At 37.4% G+C, this 23440-nt stretch overlaps 1 protein-coding gene across 1 annotated transcript; it reads right to left on the bottom strand.

Moving 5' to 3' along the window:
• Positions 1 to 1796: 1796 nt before the first annotated feature.
• On the bottom strand, positions 1797 to 22861 carry LOC132121683 (kinesin-1 heavy chain). The gene is made up of 26 exons (XM_059531357.1): positions 22670 to 22861; positions 12515 to 12602; positions 12219 to 12292; positions 11923 to 12027; positions 11607 to 11655; positions 11455 to 11510; positions 11292 to 11379; positions 10940 to 11064; positions 10646 to 10750; positions 10199 to 10344; positions 9966 to 10114; positions 9691 to 9881; positions 8454 to 8522; positions 7973 to 8179; positions 7505 to 7648; positions 7100 to 7285; positions 6676 to 6793; positions 6486 to 6541; positions 6184 to 6293; positions 5968 to 6069; positions 5821 to 5881; positions 5673 to 5744; positions 4993 to 5097; positions 4696 to 4912; positions 2434 to 2569; positions 1797 to 2311 (listed from the first exon to the last, which is right to left on the bottom strand). The coding sequence occupies exons 1-25, from the start codon at positions 22793 to 22795 to the stop codon at positions 2439 to 2441; spliced, it is 2880 nt and encodes a 959-aa protein (XP_059387340.1). The 5' UTR covers positions 22796 to 22861; the 3' UTR covers positions 1797 to 2311; positions 2434 to 2438.
• Between the last annotated feature and the right edge of the window lie 579 nt (positions 22862 to 23440).

The following is a 23440-nucleotide window of genomic DNA, read 5'->3' as shown; positions in this document are numbered from 1 at the left end:
ATGCCAACTATATCCCCCTGCTACTACAGTACTACCGTCATTTACACAAGACACTAGTAGGATCTGACATGGAAAAACAAAGGACAATGGAAACCAAGTACACTGGAATCTATATATACTTATAAGAAAAACAATGACATTTGTAGACTTTTAAAAAAAAAATCAACAAAAGAAAATGAACAGCAAAACCACTAGTCTATAACAAAACAAATAAATAAAACAGTATTATCTACCAACAAAATGAAAACATGACCTAAAATGATTAAATAAACCCCACCCACCACTAAATAGGCCCCACCCATTAACACTAGTCAATGAAAGGCAGTAACGCTGTGCTGAACGAAAAGCATTGAAACAGTATGAACTGTAGAGAGCCAATCAGCAGGTCTAAATAAGCAAACGCAAAATCAACCCCAACAGAAAATCCACAGTCATATTTTGGTTGTGTGAGCCAGAACTAAATGTTGTGTGGGTTTCCCTGGGTTGCTTGCAATGCTCAAACCAATTGCCATTTCCAAAATGCAGACGTTCAAAATATGGACCCTATAATGGACTAAACCATACCAACTAAAACAACTCAAATCAAAGAAAAGGAAAAGACTCTAAAAAGAGTATAGGTATATTGTAACTTCAGTGGCTGTTTGACCACTGCACAAACCTCACTCCAAAAAAAACGACACTATACAAACTCTATTTAATAATGTAAAACAAACTACAAAACTGTATTGCTTTAACAGGGCGTCTATGAAGGAGAGGGTGGGATGTGATCATTTCCACATTCAAGAATCCCTTAACACGGCTTAGTTCACCCAAAAATTAAACTTCTGTCATCATTTACTCACTCTCATGTCATCCCAAACCTTTATCCATTTCATTTTTCTGTCAAAAAAGACGTTTTCTTTTCATAAAACGAAAACAAGGATTGAAAAGGAGCACCGGAAACATAAAAAGCAGCTTAAAGTATGACAACCAGTGAAAATCTTGACATCTGACATCTCATTTGCATTTACGTTTTAACTAAAATATTGTGATTGAAGACACACTGTAGCAGGTTTGATGTCAATGACACCAAATATGCCATTATGTCTCAATCGAATGATCAAGAAGGGCAAGATTTGAAGTGAATTATGACTTAAATGTGCGGTTGTTGAACTTCAGAAGTGGCACAAGTCATAATGGACTTCTTGTCCTCTCTGGAGCTTGAAATTGTCCATCCTCATCCATTTCCATTTCAAAAAGCAGCATAAACATTTTGATATTCTTTAGTGTTTCATGAAAGAATCAAACAGGTTTGGAACAAAATGAGAGTGAATGCATTTTTCATTGTTGGGTCTAATAAACTGCAAGGTTCCCTGCCTGCCAAAAACAATAGAAGAAGAATCCTGTCTGGGAATATGGTAGGTAAAACTAAGAAGAGAAATCCACACACATGATTATTAAAGATTTGTAGTGACTGAGCTACAGAGCAGCAACTCTACCTGCCTAAACTGTGAGAACTGAAGTGAAATATTGAAATGTTAAAATGAGCATGTGACTGAACTCATCAAAGAGCTCAGGATGTGGCATACACACAGGTCGTTATGCTGTAACAGTGATTACTCGTTATGTGTTCGTACAGTGCTTCAAATATACCTGCAGCACAGGTGAATCTACATTAAGCAGCCTTTTTGTTCTCATTTCATGGAACTGCATCTCGTTTGTCTACTTTCAGACGCCTTTCATCTACTTTCATCATAATTTAAATCTTTCTTCTGAACATGTCCATCATTACAAAAACTAGTTCAGTGGTTCATATATACAGTTCATATGTAGTGTTTAACTTTAGTTGAAATGTTCAAAGCCAGAGAGAACAAGCTAACTCTCTAAGCAAACCCAAAATGTGAGCGTAGATAAATAAGGCTAAAATAATGCAGCTAATTTTTTTTTCTTTTAATTTTTCATTCATTTCTGCCTAATACATTCAACTTGGCACAGTGAGGGACGTGGAGAGCAGGATGTGAGCAGAAACCTACTGTGCAAGAGTGAAGAGATACACGCTAGTTACACACGTTTCTTCTGGTGCAAAAAGCCTGTCTTTTTTTCCATTATCTTTATATTTTTAAAGGGAAGATATGAGAGATAAGAATGGAGGAACAACTGTACAGCCCAGACGGGGATAGTATTTCATGTTTCATACACCTATATATATAATTATATTCACTTTCATATGTATAGTATTGAACCCTCCCGGTGCTGTGGAATGCCTGTTCAGCTTTTTGGGGTGATATCAGCTTCAGCTGGGGCTACTGGAGTTAAATTCAGCATTCAACAGCTGGAAAGAGTGAGCAGTAAAGAAACAGAGGGTGAAAAAGGAAAAAGAATGAAATTATATTCGCAATCCTTTTTATCTCCACAATGTGACATATTTAAGAGTATTTTGCAGCATTTACTCACTTGTTTTACTGTTTGACTCCGCCTCCACCCCGGATACCCACTGATTGGTTATTCTGGAAGAGCCCCGCCCCTGAGCGGTTGACATTGGGGTGAGTGGGAGAGGCGACAGGGGGCTGACCTGGTCTGATTGGCTTGGCTGGGAAAGGAGGAAATATGACCAGTTAGTTAAGACAAAAAACTAACTATGATTGTTTACTAACTTGGTTTACTAAATCTATCCATCAAAAATCACTCCTTAAAAGGCTGGAATACACCAAAAAAAAGTGAAGTGAAAGTGACATTCAGCCAAGTATGGTAACCCATACTCAGAATTTGTGCTCTGCATTTAACCCATCCGAAGTGCACACACACAGAGCAGTGAACACACACACACACTGTGAGCACACACCCGGAGCAGTGGGCAGCCATTTATGCTGCGGCGCCCGGGGAGCAGTTGGGGGTTCGATGCCTTGCTCAAGGGCACCTCAGTCGTGGTATTGAAGGTGGAGAGAGAACTGTACATGCACTCCCCCCACCCACAATTCCTGCCGGCCCGGGACTCGAACTCACAACCTTTCGATTGGGAGTCCGACTCTCTAACCATTAGGCCACGACTTCCCCGTAAGACTTCCCCATAAGACTTCTGCACAGATTTTCAGCCTAATTTGCAGTCTGGATGAGTCAGTGCTAGTATGCAGGTATCTGGCAGTCAGAGTTGACATTTTTTTATAAAAAATGGCCTAGTTTATGATGGGCACAGACAATAATTTTTTATCATTAGACTAATGCCGCGTTTCCACCGCAGGAACTTTACCCAGGAACTAGGGACTTTGGCCTGGTACTTGGTGTGTTTCCACCGCAGGAACCGGGAACTAAAAGTTCCGGGTAAAAAAAACGCCCCTCGGAAAGTCCCTGCTGGCGAGGTGGTACTTTTTCCAAAGTTCTGGAACTTTCGGGGGCGGGACTTGGGCGCCAAACATCCTGATTGGTTGAGTTCACGCAGCATTGTTTGGGTTCAACCACCATTTATTCGGATCATTTTCAAAATATTACTGTTATTGTGTCATGAAATGTAATTTTAAAAGTATTTCAGGCGAGAATGTAGTTGTTTAAAACTCAAATCTGTGGTTAAAGACAGAGCCTATTTAAAAATGTGCTCAGTGCTCAAAAATAAGCTAAGTGATCATGTATCCGTCGAGAAGCAGCCTCACCTCGGCTAGACCTTCTGATGTGTGCCGCTGGCTCTGATGTCTCTTTAGTGGTTTAACATAAAATATAATTCATTTTGGGTAAATCTTACAGGTTATCTTTGGTCTGTATTCAGTTTATCTATATGTTAAAATTAAAATAAAAAAGGCAAATTTATATAATATTTCGTTTCATTGTAATGGCTGCATATACACATATCCCTGAACTAAGTGCATTTCTGCAGCTCATTCATTATGTTTAAATGAAAACGAAAGGAGGCAGTGGTATTTGATATCCTATTTCGTTTTATTGTAAATGTACATAGAGGAAAATTGCAATAGCCATGGTCAGCTGACTGAAGTTATCAAGTACACTGCTGTTTGCAGAATTACCGGACCTGCGTCATCGCGGACACCACACTCCCGAGTCGAATGCACAAAGTCTGAACTACCGAGGATGCACGTCCAAAATCAGCGTACTTTGTATTCAGAAACGCGCGCAGACCTACGTCACCAGACTATTTGCCTAATCTTCCCGGTACTTTACACCGCGGTGGAAACGCAAAAAGCAACAGGTCTGGGGGGGAAAATGTTCCTGGGAAAAAAAGTTCCTGGTACAAATGTTCCGGGTAATTTCGGTGGAAACGCGGCATAAGATTCCATCCAGTTAAAGGAGATCAAACATGTCTGATAATTTGCGCTCATTATAGAACAAATATTGTTTTCATTGGTCATGCATCTCCTAGCAATGAGACTCATGTTTCTGTGTGAGATCATGTTTTTTTTTTTGTTTTTTTTTTGCAAGTGTATGAGCCCTAAAAGTTGTTTTTAAAAGCTGACAACAAACCGAAAAGCTTCAAAGCTGGCCATTAATTGTTGTAAATTCAAATGAAAACATGAGATGAACCATGATTAATCATTTAAATCTACTAATATCCCTACAAATGTGAGCGAGCAACACCTCTTGGTAGCAATCGACAACTTTCACTGTTCCTCTGTTCTAGTATGTAAGTTGAAATGTCAAAAGACACCTGTCTTCCGTACACACTTGGCTGAATCTAGTAACTGCACTCTTTTAAAGTGTGTTTGAGCTAACCGATCTGTGCGGAGTGTCCTCTGCGGGCCATGTTCTTGGCTCTGACGGCCTCTTTGATGCGGTCCACCTCCTGTTGGTAGCGTTTGCGGTCACGGGCTGCGTTCTCTTTGGCCTCTTTGAGTGCAGACTCCAGAGCCTTCACACGCTCCGCCGTGGCCCGCAGGCGCTTCTCCAGCTTGGGCAGCTCACAGCGCAGGTCAGCGTTATCACGCACCAGCTACACAAAAGAAGAAAAGACATCAGTAAGCATGTGTTTTGAGAGAATGCCCGTGGCGTCCGATGTTTTGAGTGTGTTACCTGCTTGTGCACTTTAGTGAGCTGCTCAAGGTTGTTCTCCAGGAATGAGATCTTCTGTTTTTGTGCCGCACTGCCGCCAGTGTCATCTGAGTCCATCTCAGTGCTCTGAAAAATATGTTAATGCATAACTCAGCCACGTCTGAGAGTGGTCGATAAAGTCATAACTGGAGTTTTATGATATCTATTAGCTTTGAAGTCAGTGACAAACTAAAGGCTACTAGCCATATAGAAAACTACAATAGTAAAATAAGAAATAATTAAATACCAATAATAATATAAAGTAAAATAAAACATGTATAATTAAAAAAATAGTACTATAAATGATAATAATAATAGCAAAAAAAAAAGGTAAAATAATAAAATCATTAAAGAATTAGAATAAGGTACAACTCTCAAGAAGTAAATAACACAAATAAAATTAAATAAAAGGATAAGCTCTGATGTCTGTCAAAGCGTCCTGTTTAAACAGGAACTACACAGAAAAGGCGTTTAAAAAAAAAAGACAGCTATACACAACAATCTATAAATCCAGTCTAACGTTTAGCTTTTAACAGTAACCATAGCTCAGGGTTAGTCATTATAATTTCTATAAAAATCCACATTGAAACGATTTAATTATCTGGAGCAACTTTTTAACTACAAATTTCAGTTAAAGGGGAATGTGTTTACAACTGCGATACCTTCTTCACCCGTGTGGCCAGATCCTGAACAAAGAGTTTCCTCAGGTTATGAAGAGTCTGCAGCTCTTTGGCCTGAGGAGAAGAGAGCGATCAGAGCGTGGACACATAAATATGAAACGCCTCTCATGTACAGAACAAAATTATCTACCACTGTCTCCTCCAGGCCTTTGAGATCCTGTCTGGCCTGTTCCCTTCTGTCCTGCATCACCCTGTAAACATATTTCATCATTAAGACACCAGACCAAACGATTCTCGTATGCTATTAAAATCTCGGTATGACTGTTGCATGTCGTACGTCAGCTCGTGCAGTTTGCGGCTCTTCTCCTGGTCAGTGTTTTTGAGTTTCTCGTGCTCCACCTTCAAGCGCTCCTGCTCCAACATGATCTTCTGGTTCTGACTGCAGACAGAAAACAGAGTGTGAAAAAATAAGCCCATGTGGATTCATTCAGTGCCCGAAGATGTGTGTGTGTGTGTGTGTGTGTGTGTGTGTGTGTGTGTGTGTGTGTCTTACTCCTGCAGTTCAGTGATGAGTTTCTCCTTGGTCTCCAGCTCATCTCTCAGGCTGCTCAGCTGTTTCTGATGAGCTTCTCTGTGGTTCTGGATCTGCTGCTCAACTGCAACCTGTACGATCACACATCCAGAGAAACTATGAATCACAATCTCTTTATTAAAACTTATACTTTAGCAAAAGCCCCCTTTCTAAATCTATTCAAATGCAGAAAATGTAATAGGTACATAAAGATTATAATGAGAAAATTCATTCAAAATTCAGAAAAATCATTGTTATGCAAGAGAAATGTATCAAATGCTTACCTTGACTTCATTAGCACTCTGTATCTCATTCTCCTTCTCCATGGCATGAACTTTTTCTGCACAAGGAAAAATAAACCTCATCAACTCCTTTCACGCCAATGCAGTCTCACCACAAGAGGGCAGTGAACGTTGGTCGATCTGGGCATTAAAATGCATTTATGAGAGGAAAGAAAAGCATGTGCATATGTACCCTGTGCACTGAGTTTGACCATTTCCTCATTGAGAGAGTCGACGTTCTCCTCTAGCTGTCTCTTCTTCTGTTCGATGTTCTGCAGATACTCTGTCAGGGACTTGATCTTTGCCTCATACTGTATACAAACACAGACAAATAAATCTCAACATCTTTTTTCAGTTTCCTGTAAATGCCATGCTAGTATTGTAATGCATGTGGTGAGCATGTGGTGTTTCGATTTAGCTAACGTCTTACAATAATTAACTAATGAAATGGTTTTACTAGAAGAGCTTTGTAAATGCTTTTTTATGTTCAGTAAAAAAAACTAAAACAAGTTTAAAATTCTATACGAGTGAGTAAGTGCAGGCAATTTTCATTTCTGGATGAACTACCTTAATAAAAGAGAAGATTTGTAGTTTTCTCATGTCGTTCTTGCGTTTACCTGAGAGATACGGAGCTGACAGGCTGTGAGCTCTTTCTCGTTCTCATCCATCTTCTTGTTGCTCTCGGCCTGAGCGCTTTCCAGCTGTTTGCTGCGCTTCACCAGAGTCTTCACCTCAGACTTCATCTTACTGATGTACAGACGAGCCACGGTGAACTCTTCATCAATGAGACCTCCGCCCTCATGCTGCGGAGACAGAACACAGACAAGAGAGAAAGAAAGAGAAATAACTGAGGTTAGAGAAAGCAGGGTGAGCAGTTAAAACAGTTCAAAGGAAGTGGAAAATAAAAAGCAAGGACAAAAAGAACACACACACACATATACATATATATATATATATATATATATATATATATATATATATATATATAATACGTGAAATAGAAGTTAATTTTGCCCTTTTACCTTAATGTCATTGCTCCCTATGGCGATGCCGATCTCTGCCAGGTCTTTAAGCAGTGATGACATCATCTCAGTGACTCTCTTCTTCTGATGATTGGTCATTTCCTTCAGTTTCTGCAGCTCAGAGTCGATAGATGCAAGAACGCTCTGCAACAACAGACAGCTCAGATCAGCAACCAATACCAAGACATAACTTCACATTACTAGCACCGATATAGTTTCCCTGCCGCTTTAAAATTACATTCTTTTAAATACAAGAATTGCTTTATCTTTTGTAGATATCAATAATACAACATTATTAATACACAGTTGTTATTATTACAATTATAATTAACATCAGATGTTCTGGGTCTTCTGAAGTTGAATCAAATTGGCTGTCAAAATTTTCAAGCAAATGTAAATTATAACTTTTCGGTGCAAGACACCATCACATAGCATAAAACAACAGTGAAGCAAAGCGTTTCTCCTCACAGATTTCTGGTTGAGCTCTTCATTCAGGGTTTCAAACTCCTTGGTCTTGTCCTCCACCTCCTGACTCTTCTGATCATAGTTGACTGCGAGCTCCTCCAAGGCCTGCAGCACCTCCTTCACCTCCTCTTTAGACGCCTCGTTCTCCATCTGAAGACGGGTGAGCTCCGCCTGCAGGTTGTCATGGTCCCTTCGCGTTGAGACCAGCAGCTACAACACAAAGATTTTTTTTTTTTATTGTGGCAAAAAACTGTCATTACAGTAATTATTATTATTATTAGTGTCAAATTATTGAGAAGAAAGAAGAAGGGAATGTGATGGGATCTCATGTGCACTAGGCCACAACACTATTTACTATTGACAGCTTTTAAAGGGCAACTCCCAAGTTTTTAGTATCCAAATGATTCACAGCCAACTCGGAGAAAAGAAATTGCTCAAATTTATGAGGAATAATGTAAATCTGATGTGCATGTTCAGATCTCACCTCTTCCTGATCCAACATCTGCTGCTTGAGTTTCTCAGCCAGCTGAGACTGCTGATTTATCTCGTCATCCTACAGAGAGAGAAACACAGAATGTATGTAATGAATGAGAATTTTTTACATAACTATTATTAATAACAAGAGTCTAAGATTGCTGGGGGGTTGATGGCCGATATTATGCAGTTTGGGGTCAGTATTATTATCATTATTTTTCTTGCATATTCCCTAAGTCTGCATGGTAACACTTTAGAATAGGTAACACATATTAGTTGCTTATTAGCATACATATTACTAGATTATTAGCCATGTACTAGTGCTATTAAGAACATATTAATGCCTTATTCTACTTGAATTTATTCTAAATGCCTAATCTTACCCAATACCTAAACCTAACAAAAACCTTACTAACTATTAATAAGCAGCAAATGAAGAATTTATTGAGAAAAATGTTGTAGTTAATAGTTAATAAGTGTTACCTATTCTAAAGTGTTACCGTCTGCATTTATTTGATCAAAACTGCAGTAATGTTAATAGCATAAATGTAAATACTATTTAAAATATACAAAAAACTGCTTTCTTTGTGAATACGTTTTTAAATATAATTTATTCTTTTAATTCCAAAGCTGAATTTTCTGCATTATTGTTATCAATGCTGCTTCATATTTTTGTGGAAACTGTGACATATTTTTTCGTCAGGATTCTTTGATGAATAGAAAGATCGAAAGGATATATTTTATTAGGAATAGAGAACTTTTATAACATTATACATGTCTTTACTTTCACATATGATCAATTTAAAACATTCTTGCTGAATAAAAGTGTTAAAAGTTTTGAATGGTACTGTATCCTAGGGGTGTGCACAAATAGTTAAATATTCGATCTGTAATTATCATTTGAAAAATAAAAACACTATGCGAATTTGACAATGTGTTGCTTTGCTGGCCATAAATCCATGATAGATCCTAAGCACGTAAAGTAAAAGTCAGAGCTGTGTAACGTGTTGATGATATTTGATAACAGAATGTCGAATATACATTTTTTATGAGCCCAAATATTGGATTACAATGTTTTTGAAAACATTCCTCTAGCAAATGATACGGGGGAAATGCGGAAGAGACTTTTTATTCCAACCGATATATATGTAGATATTACTAGTCTTGAAGATACCTAGATTTGCAATTACATTCCAAAAGCAAATGTCCAAAACCTTCATTCATTTAAGGTCAGTAGTTCATCTCACCTTGTCATCCAGCTGTTTGTATAGTTTGGCCAGTTCAGCCTCACACTTCTCACGCTCAGCATCAGTCAATTTAAGGCCGGGCACACTGGGAGACGAGGTGATTTTTTCATTATTCATCACATTATCCAGGGCCAGCACATCTGCATTTGCCTTCTCTTTATCGTACTGCTCCTCAATGGGTACGCTCTCACCTAAGAACACACCGAACACAATCCAGTTGTGTGTAATTTTCACTGACTGCAGCTGAATGAACATGAAGCATGTCATTACAGTACCGTTCCTCCAGCGGTTGAGCTCGTTCTCCAGCCAGGTGATGGTGTTCTTTAGCGTCTTGTTCTTCTCTTTCTCCTTCTCATATTTCTTCTTCCACTGCTCAGCTGTCAGCTCCACGTTCACACACACTGTGTTCTTGATGGTCTTTGCTCTGAGAACGGTGAAAAGCAGAAAAATGACTTGTCGATCAAATCGAAGGTTTAATTAAAACTCTCAGTCTGTTATATCTCATCACCTCTGTCCGAACATGAGCGTAGTTTTAGTCTCGGCCTCGTTGAAGGAGGATGGAGAGCAGCAGATCACTATAGTTGTCCTGCAGTTTCCACCCAGAGAATCCTGCAAGATCCTCGTCATCTTACTGTCTCTGTAGGGAACGTACGTCTGACAGGGGAAAGAAGTATTCAGTCATTATCTCGATCCATTATAACACAGTCCTGCATCTTGAAAAAATAAATAAATATGCTGATTTACAAAGATGCATTCATATATGTGAAAATGGCAGGGAATTGAACAAATAATTGTAAACTAGCTCAGAGGAAGATGGGAATCACGTCTTTGTGTCAGTTTTTAAGATGACTTCACATTACAATTGGTTATGGAAAGCAAAAATGCTACCAAATGACATTTTAAGCAAATCAGATGCAGGGTTGTGAACTGTAGAGCTTGGGTGCATCACACCTACCGATCCTTCAGCCAGAGCAGAGATGACGTTTCCCAGAGCGGAAAGAGATTTGTTAATGTTTTTGGCTTCATCCAACACAGCACCCTCTGCCCCGGTTTTACTGACCTGCAGTCAAAAACATCACAAATGAACGTAACATTAATAAAGAACTAATCCAATCACATAGGCTATTATGGGTCCTGAACGGAAACCAGATGAGAATGAAGGAGTTGAAAATGTCTGTGAATGGGTTTGCAAAAGAAACAGAGAGAACAAGTGAAAGAGGAAGTGAAAAGAGAGATACAGAATGATAACCTTCTCGCTTCCTGCTAAATCCACCAGGAAGAGTTTCCCGCTCAGTTTCTGCTCCGTCTGCGTGTTCTCTTGCTTGACGTTTATCAGGAAGATACTGTGACTCCTGGAGCTGTGCTCGTTCATGTCTGACACACACCACAGAGAAAGCATGAGTTTCCTTTTCCAACTAACTTTAACTACAAACACACAACAGGGCACTCTTTTGGTTGTTTAAACATCTCAAAATAAATCAAATAAGAAAGAACATCCTGAAACTACTCTCGCTAATGTAACTCAAAGAGCAACAGGTGTGGAAAGCTTCAGATTGCTAAAAACAGCTATTCAGTGTGTCTGACTATTTAAACGGGCTTACTTGTGACAGCCACATGTCTGTTGGATTTGCCTTCATCAATGGTGTCCATCACTTCGTCCGGACTACACACAAACCGCTCAGTACAACCCTGCAGATGGAGAAAGAGATTTGAACCACTCCTTCACTGATACATGCACAGCTAATTACTAAAACACAGACTCACCTTTACATAAGGAACTCTGTTCTTGTCTTCATGTACAGACAGGTTGGTCTTAGATACTGAAAGAAAAATCCTTTATTATTATTATAATTTTTTTTTAGACAGATCACACTCAGATTAAACAATCTCTAAAACAGTTATTCAGTCACACGTACCATCCAGCAAATCCCTGATCTTGTCCAGGTAAATCTCAAAATAGGAGACCTGTCAAAGCAGAAGAGATCTGTGAATTTCATTACCAGCAGTCTGAAATTAATACACTGTTGTGCAAAAGGTTTTTTTTTTCAAGTTTTTGAACAATTTCTTACAAAGGCTGCATTTATTTTAATATTGTGAAATACTAATATATATCTCCAAGCTTCCTACAACTTTTGACCTTTAAAGTTTCAAGTCATTCATTTTTTCCAAGTCTGAAAATGTCAGTGGGAACCCTGTGAATAATTATCACTTATTTTTATGTTCATTTCAAACCTTGATATGGAATTCCAGGTTTTCATCCATGGAGTAAATGTAATTGAATATATCCTGGACGATCCGCGGAATAATGCCCATGCCATCTGGATCGTGCAGGTTCCCCTTAACAATTGCAAAAACACCAATTCAATCGATATTATACTGTCTGATGATATACAATACGGTAAATATACTGATAGTCATTATTAGCAAAAATGGAATCAGCAACAAAAACACACTGAAAATCACAATGCCTGTTGCAATAAACAATTCTTTTTGACTTTAAATATGTTTATTTCTAGAGACATTCTCACCTCCATGGTGTGTGTTTTTCCAGAAGAGGTTTGTCCATAAGCAAATATTGTACCGTTATAACCCTCAAGCACATCTGCAGGGCACAAACACAACAAAACATTCCGTTTGAATAAATATCCCATACAAGAAATATGGTATTTAGTGTTGTTTAATCAATATAAATTAATTAATTTCAATGAATTATTAATGATTAAATATTAATGGAATCATGAAAGGTTTTGGAGCCAATTAATTATAACTATTTCCTGAATCATGTGATCCGGACGCCACGTCTCCTGGAGGACTCCTTTCTTACCTTTAACTATCTTCTGAGCACAATCATTGTAAACCTGCTCCTGAGAAGTGTTAGACTGAAACACTCGATCAAACACATACGGCCTTCCCTGGAGAGAAAGACAGACAGACAGACAATGAATGATGGCTCATTATGCATACTGTATATCTGTTTATATATGATAAATCAGCAGACCACAGTCATAAGACTTAAAGATGATCCTTCATGGAAATGTTTTACATTCAGACGAAACATGACCCTCATTTCTACAGGCTAAAATACAAAACACCCTTCCCTCCTGTTACGAATGGCTCTAACCTTTAACAAACAGCAGACTCAGTAAATTCAGCTGTTATAACACAATAAAAGCATTTTATAAGAAGTCTTCCCCCAGGCATGAGCTCACTCTGTACAGCTATAAACAGATTTAACAGTGCACAGCCTTGCTTTCAGACATTTTTGACTCATCAAATACAGTATTGCAAACTGATGCAACCTAATATTTTTTGTTAAATACCAATGACACTACTACTGCCGTTTTATATAAAACATTAAAACTGTGAGCTTGTGAATAATATGTGATAAGCGTAAGACTGAATGCAGCTAAACATTTTTATTTTACTTTTAATGGAAAAGTTTAAACCAACAAGAAAATCAGTAACTGATATGAATAATCTGGACTGAAACATCAAATGACTCACTAGCTTACTGAAATTGTATTTTAACTAAAAACAAACAAAATACTGAAGGAAAGAGTATTGGTTATTTTTTAGCAAGTCCGTCAGCTGTGCATCTCTAAAAATAGAGGTAAAAGCACAAATAATCTACTCAATAAAAGGCATAAATTGTTACCAGTTTGACAATGAACATGTGTAATCATTGTGCGTTATTATTATTATTTTCCCTAATTTTCCCTAATAGTATTACACTCGAACAATTTGATTTGACATAAGATTTAAAGGTCCCGACATGAACATTTCACTTTATGAGGATTTTAACATTAATATGAGTTTCTCTTGCCTGTCTATGGTCCCCCAGTGGCTAGTAATTTTGATAAGTGTAAACCAAGCCCTGGGTGTCCTGCTCTGCCTTCAAGAAAACGAGAGCTCAGACGGGCCGATCTGGAATCTTCCCCATATGTCCTCATATGTGCGCTGCATCCTGATTGGTTCAGATAACATACTGTGGGAGGTCGGGGCTGCAGAAAATCATGCTATAAGGCGATTTAGAAATCGCGCACACTCAAATCGCGATTTTATTTCGATTAATTGCACAGCCCTAATCAGGATATAAAAATGCCTTTTATTTCTAAATTTTAAATGTCAAAATCATTCTAACAATATAAGTACACATCAGGAAACATTAAAAAAAAAAACATTTTTAAAAAAGAAAATAATCCACATCATGGGACCTTTAAGAATGTGATGTCAGCATCGGCAGTGATTTCAGTAGAAAGCCTGTTATAGGAGTAGTAAACTAATACCTATACATCCAGTTAAACTCCAATTCATTCACACAAGACAGTCACTAATCACTTAACAACTGATTGACACCAATCAAAAGACAACAAATCATCACAATCAGGTCAAATATACAGCCAAGACACCTCACAAGACACATCAGGTCTCCTCTAAGAGATTCAGACTTTGTTGGGAAATAAAAATAAAAAGAGTGATTTGATACCCAAGAGCTTGAAAGAAGAGCCATAAAGATTATATGACATAATAAAAACTGGTTCGGGATCTTTTTTTGATCCATGAGCGCTATAAGTTCTTGGTCTCATTCAATATGTGATATAAAAATACTGCAAGAAAAAGATAACGGAAAAACAAACAAAAGCGAACAAACGGCAGACTAATTCACATTAAATTATTTCTGATTCTTTTAAAGAATCAACTCTTTTGATTCTTCAACATCTCTTGTTTTAAACCACTCTGTCAAATTCTACACTGAATGAACTTTAAAGATTACAGAAGCAAGTTCTGTGATGTATCTGGTCATTAGCAGGGACACTTCCTCTTTTTCATGATCCTGATTGGTTGATTCTGGTTGATGTGACCAATCCACTCCCGACTGACTTCATGTCAACCGTCCAAATGGCAAATTTCCTCACCATACCACTATCACACAGTACTAGATTAACCAGGTGAGAAACACAACACACTCTAACACACTTTATGAATTGAGATACTGACTCCGTTTAATTAAAAAAAAAAAAAAAAAAAAATTTGTTTAAAAAAAAAAATTTGTTTAAATGAATATATATATTTTTTTCAGAACCACTACAGGGTTCCTACTCTTTTTCAGAGATCATTTTCCAGGACATTTCAAATTTCATGATGATGGGAATAAAATATAAGGATCACATATTCACAGCCTAAAGTAATATATTCCTCTCTCCTCTTTTAAAAAAAGCATACAATTTATGGCTATAACCCAACTATAAAATCAGAAATGCACCAAATACACACACACACACACACGTCTGGTTCACTATCCTGGTAGAGAATCTCCTTAGACATAATGGTTTTTATACTGTATAAACTGTATATTCTATCCCCCTACACTATCACAGAAAACTTTTGACATTTTCAAAAAAACATTTAGTATGTTTATTGATCCATTTCCCCCATGGGGACTGCTGGCTGGTCCCCACAATGTAGATGATCTCAGGTTATACTATCCTTGTGGGGACCATTTGGTCTCTCTCTCTCTCTCCCTCTCTCTCCCTCTCTCTCCCTCTCTCTCCCTCTCTCCCTCTCTCTCTCTCACACACACACACACACACACAGATTCTGAAGGTAAACTCTACACTTTATTTTAATGAACACATTATAACGACGGCCTAGGCCCTTCTTGTTAAGCTTCCCCTTCCCTCTTCCCCCAACTGCAGTCTCCAAAGAAATAAAAGGCATTATAAAAAAATTGTTTGCAAAAAGCATCTGTCCCAAACAGACTAAACAACAAATAAATGTCTGTCCAAAATATTTACTGCATTAAGCTCCACAGTAACCTTGTGAATTTTTTTTACTATTTGAGTTGGCTCAAACTCTCTTGCAACTTTTCCAATCTTTGTTTTAGAGCTGTTAACTCCTCACTTTTGTCTGCGACACTTTTTCGATTTGAATTTGGCATTTGATTTTGTCAGTAAGGTGAAGTCATGCTTTCTCTCTGCCCTGACGGCCATTTCATCTGCCTCTTTCTGCATGGTTTCAATGCTTGGTTTCGAAACTTGTCCATCCTGGAAGTGTAAGCAAAATTTGGGAATTCTGCTTTATGGTGTGTGTAGACGTGTATTAAAAATAGGGATGGGCGTTTTCCACAAATATCACATTCGAATATTTGAGCTCACAAAAAACGAATATTCGAATATTCGTTTATTTAAATTAAGTTTAATGAGTCAGACGTTATTTTTCAGCAACATTTGTTTTCGTCATTTTGAACAAGCTTACAATAAGCTTGAACATTACACATCGTGTTTTGTAGCTGAAAACCTTTAACAATGCGTGCAAACAAACAAAAGTACAGATAAAAAAAAAAAAAAAAAAAAAGTGAACAAAGAAAAAACGTAAAGCAGCCTGCAGCAATTAGGCTATTGTACAGAATGTAGCTTACACTTAACTTTTAAACTGTCAGCAAATCTTTTTTGCTTTTTTTCTATTGTTTCAAATGTTCTTGTTAAGAAATACGGGCATGAAAAAATGATCGGGGGAAAGTCGGCTCCTTAGTCTGTGAACAATAAGGCCGGCCACGGAGAAAACGCGCTCTGACTGCACAGACGTTGGCGGGACTCACAAATAACGGTGTGCTAAGCGAATACGTTTTGTGAAGCGCTTCGTGTTTTCGTTTCACCACTGAATGGGATCCTCATCTGGTGGAATACATGGCTCCAGCAAGAACTGTTCCCACTCGTCTCGGCTGGACTCTCTGTAATCATCGCTGGAGAACTGGCTCTGCCTTTTCCGACGAGTGGGCATTGCATCTTCTTCATCGTGGCGACTGCATCCGCACCACTCGCATCAAGGAAAATGTTCTTTTTTTTTCTTACTTCTCTCATGTTTTCATCGAGAAACCTGAGATGTTTGGGCCGAGGGTCTAGGGCAGACGCGAAAAGAGGAGTTTTCACTGCATTCTCCAAGTTAGCGGTGTTTATTCGTTGCTTGAGAGATGCTGCAACAATGTTCTTGAATTCGGTCACTTTCTGTGATTCTCCACGGCATATGTGAAGTACTGTAGAAGACCGCAGTTCTTTTAGGCGGCGTTCACATATCGCGTCTTTTGCATGCTCAAGTTCGTTATTTCCAATGTAGGCGCGCGGTATGCGCGCTCATAATGGAAGCGACGCGGTCGCGATGCGCACGTGGTGCGATGCGGTCCCGTTTTTCCAGGCGCGTCCGCACTGCATCGAGTTAAAAACATCTCAACTTTCAGAATGACACAAGCGCACCGCAGGTCATGTGACAAGAACTAAACATTCAGCTTCATCCTTTCCTGTAACAACGTTGAAAGCTCAGTCAAGATGAAGGAACAGCTGATCATAGCTGTATATGGATTGTCATTTTGAAATAAATTTAGTAGCAGAGCTACTGAAAGCGATTTTTTTTGTGCTGCAAATCCATTTATCCTTTGCTGAAATTTTCGCGTCTTCATGGAGAGAACGCGTCGCCTCAGGAGCGCTTCTGCCCGAGCGCTTTGGAAAGAAGGAGAAAGCGGCGCGCATAGCCTTTTCCACGCCTTATTAGGCGCGATATGTGAATGGCCTCTTAATCATTCATTAATTATTTTTTGCTTGCATACACCTTCAAATATGCCGTGGAGAATCACAGAAAGTGACCAAATTAGGTTTTATTGTGAATTTTTTTTTTTTGCGAAATTCGAATATCATTTTTATTTATCGAATAATTAGAGCAGAACGAATATGCGAATGTTCGACTATCCGTGCACATCCCTAATTAGAAACATTTTGTACTGTGCAAGAACCTCATCACACTGAGGTGCAGTGTACCAACCAGCATTGAGCAAAACTTGCAAGAGTTTTTGAAACATTTCTCTTGAATTATCTCTGTTTGCAACCATGATCACAGGGTCAAGGGAGCTCAAGTGCCACACAGCTGGGTATTTCATAAAAAAAACACTAGTAATAATCTAGTGTTTTAATAAAATATCAACGAACAGTATATCACAAAATAACGCAACAAATTTAATGTTTTAAAATAAATACAATTTAGAATAGAAAGAGGAAAGGTAAGATGCTTTAAAAATTCAACTATTGCCACCAGCAGATGGCAGCAAATAACAGTCTTAATGAGTGAATCATTGGAGTCACTCTATCAAACGATTCATTCAAAACGCTTATTTAGGAATGAAGAAAATGACGGTCTTCATGAATGGGTCATGAATCGTTTCTCAAAGATTCAGTCGGCAAAGAAACGTCACTGTACTGTTTGTTGCTAAGAGAAACGTCTGTTTGGAACTACTAGGTTGGTGAAACAGAGCAAATAGACAATAGTACAATAGCAAACGTGCCTTTATATATACGTTTATATAAGTACTATTATATACTACCGGCCTCCGCATCATGTTCACAAGTCTGTGCTGCACTATGAACATGCAATTATCGCTGTGCATCGCATCAGCATTTTATTTTCACTTCCTATATCGTTCATAAAACAGGTTTGGGAAATTTGGGTCTGATTTGTCATGGGGATGCAAGACGTTCCAACGATTCTAAATAAAATAGACTTAAATCGATAACCTTTTCTCAAGCAAATGCCGTAATTCACCGTGCAGACCCCTTGCACATGCGTATCAAAATAATTACTTTACAATAATATTAACATGTAATTAAATATTACCTGCATACCAGTGAACATTTGCTGCAAACATTCGAGCACTTAATTTCTAGCACCTGAAAACCGGCAACACGAGACAGCGTCATATGTCACAGGGAGCTTAAACAGCGTGAGCTCACGTGTCAAAACTCAGCATCCCTGAACAGAGCGCTTTGTTACGTTAATTGTTTCAACCAGTTGTCGACCAATTCTTTAATGATCAAAAAAATTTAAAAATAATAATTTTCCAGGACAACAAGATTTTTTCCACGACAATCTATGTTTTCTCTCATTTTCCATGTGTTTTCCAGGACTGGAAAATTGGTCATTAATATTCCAGGATTTCCAGGTTTTCCAGGACGCGTGGGAACCCTGCACTAGTAAATTATTATATCAAAAACATGATTCTCAATTTATCCAGAATTGTGCAGCTCTGGTTTACACATTGTTTATTGCTGCATATAATTAATTAAAATAGAAGTTTAGTTTCATGAAGTACAAGTTGATTTCGAAAATGCATATAAATTTTTTTCATTGTGTTTTTCAGTTGAAAAAGACTATTTTGCCCTATATATTTCATCATTGAGGATTTCTTTAAAAAAAGTCTAAAAACCTTGTCTCATCTCGTCCTCGTGAACCCTGTCTCGTCTCGTGGGATAAGTGTCTCGTCACACCCCTAATAAGGAGTGGTTCCCTGCATTACAGTATTGAGCTGCTGCAAGGGAGCAGGTCTAATGCGCCATTTAAATGAACAGTGAAAGTAACAAAACTTATACAATACATTTTAACAGGTATAATTAAGTGTGGAAATATCTGTTTGCTAACTAAAGCCAACTAACATGATTGTTCTTTTTCTTCTTCATCTTCTTATTTTGTCTCTGTGCCCAATATTTGTTAAAAAAAAAAAAAAATGCTTTGAAAATACAGGCATGGGTATCGGTTTTGGCAAAAATTAAAGCATTGGTATCGGACTCGTTCTGAAAGAAGAGGTATCAGTGAATCCCAATTTCTTAAGAGACAATATTTCCGTTATTCGGTAGGAACATTTACTGATGCCAATAATCTTGGCCAAAATAACTTGGACAATTTCTGACTGTTGTTATAGTATTATATATTTCTAAATAGGGCTGGGTATCGATTTAGATGACCAGATTCGATTCGATTTTGATTCACAAGCTCTCGATTCGATTCTCGTTTTTTTTTATATATATATATATATATATATATATATATATTTTTTTTTTTTTTTTTTTTTATTATTACATTCAGTGAATATAGCTTTTGTACAAATGCTATTGAAAAAAAAAGAACAGTAAACATCAGTTTACAAATGGTACATTTATAAAAAGAAATTAAGTATTTTAAACTTTTTTTGTATAGGGTCTTTTTAAAACAATAATAGGGCCATATAAAATGTTCTTATTAATTTTGCTGGTAATCAGATGAAGGCATAAAACAATTGAATTTATCTTAATCAAATTTTTGCAAACAAAGTGCTGCCTAAAAGAACTTTACAGTACCAATTAAAAATAAAACAAATGTGAATATTCCTTTAAAAATAAATAATTATTAATATTTATTAGTAGTAGTTGTATTATTGTTCTCACAAACTTTTATTTTGACAGTTTGCCGTGAGGAACTTGCAGCCGCTGTGTATGTGATATGATGGTAATTTTGTCAAATTAAACAATAAAATGCTAATGAAGTGACTCTCACAGCAGATAGGGATAAAATTCATGTATTCATATCATCATAGTGAGACGACAGAGGCTGAAAAACAGTGCGTTGCACCATCCGCCATTCATTCAGTGCGGAAATTTTGGCGCCTTTTTTTTTTTTTTTTTAGGTTTTTATTTAAGGTTTTAGTAATTTGTTAAGTGTTTGTCATTTATTTTTATTTTTTTTATTTATTTAATATTTCCATTTAGCTTTATTTTTTATTTAAGCTTTGGAACTTAACTTTCAGTTAGTTGGCAAACATTTCGATTTATGTTTTATACTTAAAACTTTTCTAATAGTTTTAATAGCATATTTAACTGTCCCCAACAAATCAATAACATCTACCAAGCAAGTTTGCATCATATAGCAACATACACCTTTTTGTTTCGATTTTACATTTTCTTTAAATTACCTCATGTATTATAAAGTAACTATAAACGTCTAGATATCCATGTCCATCAATACTAACATTTAACATTTTCATTGTCAAATAACATAACTTAAACATTCAGTGGCCAAAATGTTTTTAATAATCAAAGACTTACATGCATGAGACCAGCACTGTGTTTTAAAAATATTAATAATTCACATTCCAGCTTTGGAATTTCGAATGACTTATTGTCCTCAGACAATCACAAGACTACAAAAAGATTGTTTTTGAGTAGCTGAATGTCCCGAGGCTTCCTTCACAGCCAGGATTGGAACAGCACTATTTACAGCTCTCAGTATTCCCAATGAGAGATTTTAATTGTACTCCCAATGGTCACAGAGACGGGAACGTTCGTCACATGTTAGTTTCAAACATGCATGAGAGCATGCGCTGTGTTTGCGTAGAGACAAAGAAAGAAAAGAATCGAACAAGCATAAAAACAGCTGTAATTATTACAGCATATTCCCTTATGAAATAATACTGAAATGAGAACAATATCAACACAACAAGATGTGCATAATCCCAATGCTGATCATTGTATTTGCAGCTGGACAGGCAGGTTTGGTTTCCTTCAGTGCAGCAAGATTTACTGCCCAATTTATGACCTTATCCACCTGCTTTAGTGCTTGATGCTGACTTGCTCAAAACAGCTGGAAGACAAAACTCATTTGGCCGACTCCCAAATGCACACACAAAACGCGTCAGTGCTCTGGAAAACAAAAGGCCGATTGTTGGTCAGACAGTATGGTGTAACTGCAGAAATGAAGGAGAAGCTAAAAAACTCTAGACGCTATATTGCCATTTCATTCAGTAAGACAGAAAAACCTCCAGGGCTGATTGTCCACAGCAAAACCACAAAACCACTCCGCCTAATAGTCACCCATACACTACACAGACTGCAGGAGGGGACTTTAGGATGTGACTCAACACCACATCACTAAATGATTTCCATAGCTACTGCATTCAAAGTTCAAACAAGTACTTAATATAAATGCAAAAAGCATTTTAACTGCCATTCAATAACAGAATAACTACAATTTCCAGAATGTTATGCCATTTTCATAATGTAAATAAATCAGTAATGACGCATTGACAGAAAATAACATGCAAAATCAAGACATTTCAATCCCTAAGGAGAAGCCAATATCATGCCAATCCAATGATGTCAGCATTTTAATGAGAATTAGGCCTATTTCTGTTTTACAGTCTGTGGAGAGAGTTACAAATACAAAACCAAACATATGAAAAAGGCTCCAACTTCAGAAAAAAAGTCACTGATAATTAGTAAAGTTATTCATTACATTATCTAGCCAGCATCTTTTACTCTTTAAACTTTAAATCAATTTAAACTTTCACAGCTTCACAAACAATGCATTTTAAAAAAACTTACATAAAACCTGACATGTAGAAACATTTGGATTATATATTGCCTAACTGGCGTTCAATATCTACAGGCCCATAAACAAACAAACAAACAAAATGATATAGGAATCGAGATTACTTAATTTCATGCTCTAAAAATACACATATATTTGTCTGATCCTAATAGAAGCATAACGTTACATATTAAAGCCATAATAAATGACTCGAAATGGTCTTTGTTCATTCATGTTATAAAAGTAGGCCAAATCATAACAGACTGGCTTTAGTGACTGTTTATGATCACTTCATCTATTCATTTTTAACGTTAAATCCACATATTAACGTGAAATGTGCAATATGTATAACGTCATATTTATTTAGCTTTTGTTGATTTTCTAAATGAAAACAAACTGATTAACATTAGAACCGGGGCTAGTGGTTACTAATCATCCGTTTGACATCAAAATCCATTTCGAAATGCACTAAAATACTAAATTAAGCCAAAAACGCTTAGGTCCTACGTTAATGTTTTTAAGTTCCTAATCAAACATTTTGACATTGTACTGCATTACATCTGAGGGCTGTTAGCCACCGAGCTAACGATGATTTAAAACTCACTTTACGATTGTCATTAAATTATAGCCTCGCGTGCAACATTTCCCACACAAAATAATGCTAAAACACAAATTACTATCGTATTATACATTAGAATGCACTGAAGAAGTTATTTTCTGTCAGGATAAGTTACGTCTGAAGGTGGTTAGCGGATGCTAATAGAAATGGACGGCGGGCGTCACGGCGGAAATTCATCGTGATGTCATGTTATAAACTCACCCCGACGACCACACTATCTTCTCCTTGAAATTTGGGGATGTATTTGTCTCCCCTTATCACCTCCGAACTGTTTAAAGGCCGAAAACGGCACATGACTTTGATGGTGCACTCGGCCGGGTCCGCCATCTTCAGCTGTGAAGAGGAGGAGGAGGAGGAGGAAGAAGAGGAAGAGGAGCAGCTCGGTGTGTTTGCTCTGTTTAGGTGGAAGTAGATTTTGACACACACACACACACACACACACAGAGAGAGAGAGAGAGAGAGAGAGAGAGAGAGAGAGATAATGAAACAAGAAGGGGCTAGTTGTCACACTGGGAAGCTGTCACAAAGGCTATTTCTGAGTAATATTCAGCCTTTCAGAGGAGTAAAAATACAACCTACACTGACATGAAAAAAAGAATACTTTACATTTTCATGACAACATTCACAAATAAAAATAATAAAAAAATATATACTGGGACATTGTGACAACCTACCACTTAACACTTCAACATGACCCTTTGAAGTGTTTTTTTATACTGTATACTTTTCCAGATGCACACACACGCACACACTATTCTTTGCAGATGCAGCATTATTTCTGGATGATTCGGGGATCCGTTGGATCCTGAAGGATGTGTGATGCCAATGGATGTCAAAGATGCTTTTGGCCGAAATCTGGTGGATATTGGATGGTTAAATTGAAATGTCTTGCTCTGATTCACTCACTTTGATTAAGCAGACTTGTTGATTTATTAGTATACGATGGCTAAAGAAAGGTATGATAAACTAATA

The sequence above is a fragment of the Carassius carassius genome, chromosome 39 (assembly GCF_963082965.1).
Source record: "Carassius carassius chromosome 39, fCarCar2.1, whole genome shotgun sequence".
Taxonomy (NCBI): Eukaryota; Metazoa; Chordata; class Actinopteri; order Cypriniformes; family Cyprinidae; genus Carassius; species Carassius carassius.
Note: the sequence above shows the minus strand (reverse complement) of the source record. Positions and strands in the feature narration are given on the sequence as shown.